Source organism: Anguilla anguilla, chromosome 8 (assembly GCF_013347855.1).
Source record: "Anguilla anguilla isolate fAngAng1 chromosome 8, fAngAng1.pri, whole genome shotgun sequence".
In the NCBI taxonomy this organism is placed as follows: domain Eukaryota; kingdom Metazoa; phylum Chordata; class Actinopteri; order Anguilliformes; family Anguillidae; genus Anguilla; species Anguilla anguilla.
The window spans coordinates 40,943,859-40,953,013 of record NC_049208.1 but is presented as its reverse complement, the minus strand read 5'-3'; the positions used below and the strand labels follow the sequence as shown (position 1 = coordinate 40,953,013).

The 9,155-nt window shown below is 40.5% G+C and overlaps 1 protein-coding gene across 1 annotated transcript; it reads right to left on the bottom strand.

Moving 5' to 3' along the window:
- Window positions 1-1,649: 1,649 nt before the first annotated feature.
- On the bottom strand, window positions 1,650-8,167 carry LOC118232928 (G-protein coupled receptor 20). Its single transcript, XM_035428178.1, has 2 exons — window positions 7,679-8,167; window positions 1,650-4,223 (listed from the first exon to the last, which is right to left on the bottom strand). The coding sequence occupies exon 2, from the start codon at window positions 4,167-4,169 to the stop codon at window positions 3,003-3,005; it is 1,167 nt and encodes a 388-aa protein (XP_035284069.1). The 5' UTR covers window positions 4,170-4,223; window positions 7,679-8,167; the 3' UTR covers window positions 1,650-3,002.
- Between the last annotated feature and the right edge of the window lie 988 nt (window positions 8,168-9,155).

Below are 9,155 nucleotides of genomic sequence, written 5' to 3'. Positions count from 1 at the left end.
CCATATTTGTACCATGATTCAATTTCATTGTACTCATTAAATTATTATTATTTAAACACTGGCAAAAGGCTTATGTCTATTTGAAATTGCTCTTGACAAACCCTTAAGTAACATATATATATATATATATATATATATATATATGTGATATGCTGCTCCTTTCAAAGTTGTAATGTTAAACTAAAAGCCACAAAATAATTGGTCAGACTCCTTTCTAATGGTTCATTCCCACAGCTTTGTAACATACTCAAACGTGATCCTTAGGAATAACTCCCAGAAACCTAGTACATACCATACTCAAACTTTTTTTTTGCTCTCATACTGTATTTGGTCACTAGGTGTCAGAATAGATTAACATGTAAGAGACAAATCCTTTTGAGAGCAAGAAACTGAATAGTGTACAGTCAGCTTACACAAGGGACATCAGACCTGGCCCGTTATAGAAAGTGAACTGGAACCAGTTCTTGACTGACCTTTCTCTTTCTGCCTTTGGAATGTGGCACAGACATTCTCAGAGACATTGGCAGAAAGGGAAACAGCGTCATTCCATTTTTAAACAGAAATAAGCATCTGCCAAAGTCTAAACATTATGATATTTTACAGTCTCCAAATAAGTCCTTCTCATAAGTGTTTAAGCACTGAGGTAAATGCTAATTGGGCAGTCACTTATATTCCATTAGAGATGTCCAGAGGAATTGTCACGTTACTTTGTACTTTCTCTATTCATATCTAACCGGAAAATTATCTATATACAGTACAAGATAAAGTGGAAATTATATTTAATCTAGTTGCACTTACTGGAAAAATGCTTTTAAACAATTCATAAAAATGTTTACCAAGGAGTGCCATATTTAATATCTTCACGGAATCTTTCTTTTAGCAGAGACATTTTAAGTAAAATGATTTTAAAGAGTGGCTTATGAAAAAACCATGACTAAGTAGTTATTTATAAAATTCCACTTTTACGTCGATATGATCATATCTCTGCGTAAAGTTTACATGTCAAAGTGGACTTTTAGAAATAGCAACTTAGTCATGGTTTTTTGAGGGCAGCTCATGAATCTCTGAAGCAGGCTGTGTGCATGGTTTAAGAATAACATTTAATTTATGATCAATTTTAGGCATATAGAGTGCGAGAATCACGATCAATCCCAGGTGTGTTTTATTTAAAACGCGATAAAATGTTTTATAAATAGTGCGATACACGAGAAAACAATAATACAACCATGGCAGCTCTCGCATTATTAACGTTCAAATGTAAGTTAATTTTTTTAATTTAAATGTCATGGTGCATGAGACACAGATATGCTGCTTTAAATCAACGTAACTTTTTTCAGTCTTAGTTATTTTCGTAAATTAAATATAAGCACAACTTGAGAAATAACTTGAGATTATGTTAAAGTTTAAATCCAAGAACATTTTTATAATTTCCCAGAGTCCCCAGGTCTTGTGAGGTTAAGGGCTGGGCTTAAAATCTGCCTGTTTGATCTGTTTAAGCATAAGGTAAACACATTAGCTCAAGAAGATTTTCCATTAGATAGTATGTTGGAAAAAAGTACTGTGTGCCCATATCTGTCTGTGTGCATTTAAAACTTTAATATTGCACATATGCTGTCTATAAAATGTTCTCCATGGTGAAATCAAAGTAATCCAGTGTTGTGTTTTTTTTATTTGACATTTAGGGTGAAGCACTGTACATCAGTAATTATATAAAAACACTTAAGTATTCTGCAGTCAACAAGTTATCGGCAAAGAAGTCATCCATGTACACTATACTGAGAAGGAATAGCAATATTCCAAGCCAACACAATTGCAAATGTAAATGCAAACCCTTCAAAGTTGTGCCACTACTCTCTTCAATTTAACATGGAAAGAAAAGCGCAATGACCACTTTGTTCCCATAATCTGCAATCCAGTTAAAATGGCTGCTGTGCATCACCCGAGTGGATCTTACAGATTGTGGGTGGTTGAAGTGAATCACCCCTCTCCTTTCGTTATGATGTTCTTTTAGAATGTTATACTATAGAAATGCAGTGCATTCTGACACATTCAGATGAGTACAGGAAAATCCTTGAAATTCACAGTTTCTAGGTGGAAAGCTTAATATCTATAGAAAGCCATACATAGACACCAACATCAAGCTCCAGACAGTTCTGGACATGTTCTTGGTCTTTCAAACGAACTAACTATTCTACACATTCACTTTCAAATCCCTCACAAAAGCTCTTGCAAGTGAATGAAACAAAGCAAAACAAAACATGATATTGTTATCTGTGATAGAGATACCTCCCACAGTCTGCTCTAGCTTCTCGGTAATAAAGAGCAGCCTGTAGAATATTAAACAGTCTCTGACCCATGGGTGAATGCATTGGAGGTCAAGTGGGACCAAATGTTATCTGTTAAGCATTGAATTAACACTGTTAGAATGGAATTGACACTGGACATTTTACTGCGTACCCACACTAAGTTTCAGTGCCCCTTGCACTTAAGAGGCTCAACTGGTGACACCACACCGGAGAGGGTAATATGGTGGATGTTGTTTTTTTTTTTTTTTTAAATTCAGTAAAGGATGAACAACCGTAAGTTATTCCTAATTTCCCAGTCTGCACAGCTCTAGGAGAATTTAAACACAAAGCAAACAATCCAAAAATAACATTTTTGACAGGATTTAAACAATTTCTTTGTTTAATCTGATAAAACTTCTTGAAAGTGTTTTTTTTCTTTAAAGGCTGGCTTTTGTCACGACTGACTTGTGATGGGTTTTAAAAGCAAACACATGAAATATTACAAATAACAGCATTCTAAATGCATATATAAGCATATTTTATACACATACAAAAAACACCAAATTGCAGTATACATTATAGACAAGTAATCATATGTCATCCTTCACTGAAACCACCCATTCATATTCTCCAGGGCTGAGTACCGACCTAACACTCAGTCAAAATACCAGCACAATTCAGTCAAATGTGATGGCCTTCTTAAGGTCGTTCCTCCTCTCATGTATTTCCTGTTATGTCTTTTGTTTTGCTTGCCGATTGGCTGTTCCCCTTCTCTTCCCCCTGCCCCTCCACACAGTCTCCCTTTTTTTCTCCCGCCCCCTTCTGTAGTTCTCTCAGGGCACTGTGGGGTGAGGTGTTCATGTTAGCCGTCTTCACGCTAGGGTTTGCCGCCATGACGGTCCCTGAGCCCTTGGAGCTCTTCTGCACGCTGGCCGCCTCCCCGCTGCCCGGCTCGGGCTCCGGCCGCCGGCACACGCCCCTCACCGCCGCCCGGAAGTTGTTGGTGACGAAGCAGTAGACCACGGGGTCCAGGCAGCTGTTGAGGCTGCTGAGGGTGACGGTGGCGTGGTAGACGGCCACGTGGTGAGGCAGGTCCGGCCAGAAGTGGACCAGCACCTGCCGGACGTGGAAGGGCGTGAAGCAGACGGTGAAGATGACCAGCACGGTGACCAGCAGCTGGATGGCCCTCATCCTGTGCTCGCGGCTGCGGCGCATCAGCCGGGGGCTGGCCAGGGCGCAGGCCACCCGCATGGTGAAGGCGGCGATCACCACCAGCGGCAGCAGGAACTCGAAGACCGTGAGGGTGAAGAGCTTGGACAGGCAGCAGGAGGTTTGCGAGAAGGCCCCGGTCAGGGAGGAGTAGGTCACCACGATGGCGAAGAGCCAGACGCAGACGCTGGCGCCCTTGGCAACGGCGGGGCTTCTCCACTTGCGCGAGGCTTCCGCCTGAACGATGGCCAGGTAGCGATCCACGCAGATGCAGGTGAGGAAGAGGATGCTGCAGTACATGTTGACGAAGTAGCTGAAGATGTGGACGTACGAGCAGGCCGGGCACTTGCCCCCGCTGTAGTAGAGCACGATGCGGGCAGGCAGGGACAGGCCCACCAGCAGGTCTGTGACCGCCAGGTTGATGGTGTAGATGACGGGTGTGGTTTTGGCGACCGTGCGGAAACAGAAGACATAGAGCGCCAGACTGTTGAGGAGCACGCCCATACTGAAGATGAGCAGGTTGATGACCAGCAAGGCAATCCACAGGCTGTAATAGTCATTGTAGAGGCCCTCATCCAAGTGTGCCAGCTGCTTCAGGTACGGCTCCTCCCTGAGGGAGTCATTGTCCATGGGGCCAGACGTGCTGTTGACGAACACACTCATGGACGTCTCCATGGCAATGTGGTTGAACTTCTATTTGAGAAACAATCCCTAAAAGAAAGACATGCCCTGAAAAGGAACATGATTCACAAATTTACAAGGATTTATAAACTGCTCTGGAATAAATGACATAAACAAACATTTCAATCGAATCCTTTCTTCACACAGAATTGCTTTGTTTAAAGAGTATTGAGGATTCTTTTTGTCTATGTGAAGGCAGCACGCTACTGCCAATCATCAGAGGTGCTGTGAGGGGGCGAGGGGAGTTAGGACAATTGCAGGGGCCCTGACTGACAAGGGGCCCTCAAATTATTAGAACATTGGATTTTCTGGGGTGCTGGGGCCCAACGTGAGATCTTTTCATGGGGCCCAAAATCCCTGGTGGCACCATACCTCTCAGTACAGTGTGATTAGGGTTCAGTAATTTGTCAGTAATAGAGAAATACACAGCTACATTTCATTATTCTTGTCTTTCAGCAGAAACGCACGCTTCAATTGGCCACTATTTTGAAGTGTGACGCCCACCAGTTCAGACACATTTATGCATCCAGCAGGTCATCGATGCAGTCAAGTAATACTTAGTGACAAGTGACTTTTTTCACAGCTAACTAGATTTTGTTTCATTAGCTTTTCTGTTGTTTCAATTTTTTCAAAGTGCATTATACATATATAACTATGATGGGACATAGTTTAGTCCTTGCTTATTTCAGATAAAAAATGCTACAGAACACTTTAGCACACCATTAGAGTTGATGAGCAAAATACTCTTACAACATGTTTGGTGTATTTATTTAAATTGCCACTACTTAAAGCCTCTTTATGATGCATCAACTACTGATGGGAGAGTGAGGCTTCTTTCATCCACATTGAGTGGAGCTGTTTGCTTTGGATTGCTTTATAGCAAGCAAAAAATAAGGTCACAAATTTTCATGTTTGGTTCATGAGACCAGTTCTCTGATCATGTGCTTGGTAAGATCAAACTAGTCTTCAATAAAACAAAAGACACTTAACAAAATATGGATACAATACCTTATTAACAACAAAGCATATTAAAACTACCTGTGGAAACATCGTATTGCTTCAACGTTAAAAACCATTTTAACGTTGAAGCAACTAAATTACAAAGTCAATTACACAAAGGCCAATTAATATATATTTTTAATTGGCATTCAACTTAATATGACTCATCTGTTAGCGCTTTGATTTATCAGTCTCCAAATCTGTCAGCAGAAATCTTTCCAGTTTCCAGTCTGTCAGCACTTTGATATTCCAGTTTCCAAAGCAACATGAGAAAAGTAACAGAGCTCCAGAGAGAGAGCTACATTTCAGGCACATCAATCAGAAAAACTGCTGAATTATTTAATTTAGCAAGGGGAAATGATGACAGCATATGGCAAAGAGCATCAGCAAAGAGGAATAGTGACTTGCAATTCAAAGCTGACTGAAAGGGACAGATGGACAGTTAACAGGATAGCTTCTAAACACCCCAGAACTGGCATCAAATGTGAGAATAGAATTGAATCAACACCTTTGGAACCCAGGCTAAAAAAAAAAATAAATAGGTAAAGCATATTAGAACTGTTGAAATACAAGGCTAGTTTTAGCAAATTTAATTGAGACTAGTTACAGTTTGTAGTCCATTCATACTGTGTCTTAGCTTTAGTCGGTTCCCTTGCTGTGCAACAAATTTTAAACCATTACAGATACATAATACTATTTTGACATCTGCAAACTGTAGAGATGATGTGCAGAGGCTAACAGCTCTACTCCACAGGAAGCCTCCCATTAGCAGCCAACATCCTACATGTTTGTGAGAGACACGACCACACGCAGAGCTGGGTGTGTGTGCATGTGTGCGTGTGCGTGTGTGCGTGTGTTTGTGTGTGTGCGTGTGTGTGTATGTGGGTGGGAGGGAGAGGGGGTGGAGAGGGCTCCAAACCTTTTGAAATGCATTGTGTGACTGTGTTTATTTGTGTACAGCACATAATCTAAGGGAATCTTGCCTCAGCACAGCTGACAGAGCCCATGTGTGCGCTGCCTGTTCTCTGCTGCTAACGATTTAGACTTGCGTGAGCTCGATTCCTAATGGCCTGTGGCCCCTGCGTCGCGCGCGGTTCCTTTGCTTCTGCAGCATGCACAGATCCCAGAGCCTAGACGCAAAGCATTCGCGTTTAATCTGAATTTCGTGACCTTGTGGAGGAACTCATTTATAAATGTGCTTTCACTTTCAGAAATTACATTCCCATAATACTTTGCTTTATGTCAGAATGTAACCCATGTTTTAAACATAGAGAAGGGCTGGGTTTTTACCAATATTTTTAATGTAACTTTTTAACGACTTTTTCCTTCAGGGCAGGAGCCTTTTCTGAGTGGGTCAAAGTTAAACACAGAAATGCAGCATGACGCTGGCTAATTCCCAAATAAGGGAATTATTTGACTGGGGTCAAACGATGATGTCCACTTATCCTCTGCCCATAACGCACAGGACCCTGATTTGCATCAACAAGACAAATGCCAAGAAAGAAGCTAAAAGTAGATGTTACACATGACCTAACGTTTTAGTGAACCGCAGTTTATATTGGTTTTAAACCAGCTGGCTTTGTAGCAGTTAAACTAGTTTTAAAACAACTTAAATGTAATGGAAACCAGAGGGCTTTGCTCCTGATATTTCCTCATTTCCCAAGTCCAAAATGTCTCCATTTCTCAGCAGCGAGGGATTGATGTGGGCTAAGTATTCATAATATGCACATGGCCATAGCCAAAAATCAAAGAACAGCCCTGCTTAAAAAGGAAACGGGAGAACTGACCAGCTAAATATGTTGTGTGAGAGAGGTTAAGATCTCATTAAATATCTACTCCATTATTTTTTCTATCCATGAGAATTTTTGGCTTTATTGTTTGACAGAGTACTCATCAAATCTCACTAGACAGAATGAGTTTAGGACCCATAGAGAAGTGTCAATCAGTATGCACTAATTTGTGATTCCAAAGAAGCCTTGGCTAGCACAAAAAGAAAAATAATAGCTTTAATTGTTTCATTATTGTAATATGCACTCCTAAATGTACAGTGTGTCTAGTTGCTCGTGGTCTCTTACAATGCAATTTTGCCTTATATGTCTAATTTCACTCATTTACACATTTTTTGCCTATTTTCAAGAAAAACAAACATTAGATCCGTCACGCACGTCTTACTACTGGCAAAGCCAATCCAAAAAGTTCTGCCTGAATTATTTCTAAACATTTTCTGAAAAAAATTTAGGAGAAAGCATAATGGATATTTAGTCTAGGACCTTAATGACAGATTTAAAATAAAAGTCTGACTCAGCAAAGTAAAGAAAGCAAACTATGATAACTTTGCCTATTGCTAAATGTTTATATAATTACTCTTGTGCCTTTTAATAGAAAACTCATTTTTAATAAAAATAACTAACTATAATCCCAAATAAACTAGATTCATCTCATTTTATAATCTGCAAATAGTGAATCACAATACATTTATGAGTTAGTGCTTAAGTTTTACCTACCTCCATGCAAAGGCAGTTTGACCTTTTGACCAGCACACAGTAGATGAAAATCTGCACCTACTGAAAAGCAAGTCTGATTTCAGGATCCAAGGATTCGATTGACAGATGCTCTTACTTCTCCATTTTTTCCCTTCCTCTACAGGAGCCGAAGTTCAGCTGCAGTGCACTCTGGGACTGATTTTTTCTGTGCAGCATCTTCATTCACTCTGCCTAAATAATGTCCACTCTTGGTTTTGTAAGAGCCACAGGGTATGCCTGTCTCCTAGAGTCTCATCGTTTCTCAGTTCACCTGTCTCTGAATTTCTCAGTGTATCTTATTTTCTCTGGTCCTCAGTGTCTCTGTTTCTTGTCTCAAAGTCCACGTTAGTTGCACTTGTGTTGATGTTTTGTCCTTGTTCCCCAGTTTCTCCCAGGCTCTCAGTTGATTCATATCTCTGTCTGTTTCCCAGTGTCAGTTTCTCTTTGAGTGCCCTCTGCCTTCCGCTCTCCTGTCTGGCTGCAGCCCTCTGCTCCCTCCTTTTCTCCTGGGCTTAGACTCTTGAGGAGGAGCCAGAACTTTCCGAGTTTACTGCTGCTTTGACATCACAAGGAGCTGTGCAGTTGCTTACCAACGAAATGGGCTCAATAAGGTGCCAATGAGCTATGTAGGAAAATAATTTTTCAAATGGATTCAAAGAGACTGACATGCAACTTCAAAAAACAAAGGAAGGGACATATCTTTTTTCTCTATTATGACCATATGTTAATGTGTAAAAGCAGTTGGCCTCATCAGAACGCAGATATTAAACTACCATCGGTGTTAGGGAAACCACTCTGAAAGCATAATTGTACAAACAACCAATTACTGCATGCTGAAAGTAGTTGAACTCCAGTCAAGCTGTAAAGAGAAATGTAGCTTGCGAAACTATACTCATTATTACTCATTAAAGGTAGCTCAAACTAAAAGATGACCATAAACCGCAAAATGTCATATAAATTCCTATTAAAACAAAAATAATATCAAATTAAGTCACTTTGGAAGGTACAATGAGTTGAGTTTTACAAAAATAGCAGAAATATTGTGGGTCAGGCATTTTTGCTGACAAAAATTAGTTTATCTTGCACCTTTTACTGACAAGGGCATAACATTGGATGTCTCAGATTTCATGTTAGAGCAGAATCTCTTATTTACACAACACATGAGCAATTAAATAGGGCCATGGTTGTTCCTTAGACATGGTGTGTGTGTGAGTGATGCCTTCTTTTTGCCCATGAGTAGAACCACTACACAGCTCAGTGGGGGGAATGAGCTATATATGGCAGTTGGCAGTTGACTGTTGTCAACTATAATTGAGCTGAGTGCTTCTCACCAATCAGGATTAGAGAGAAACTAAAGAGAGAAGGTGGCATTTAAATTCAAGGGGGAAAATCTCTCATGCCACTTCTTTTGACAGACGTCACACTTTTCCCAAGACAGGTTCATGTATTCATACTGATG

What these genes read in the sequence shown, in the direction of transcription:
- LOC118232928 (XM_035428178.1), bottom strand. Translation starts at nt 4,169, where the DNA reads ATGGAGACGTCCATGAGTGTGTTCGTCAACAGCACGTCTGGCCCCATG.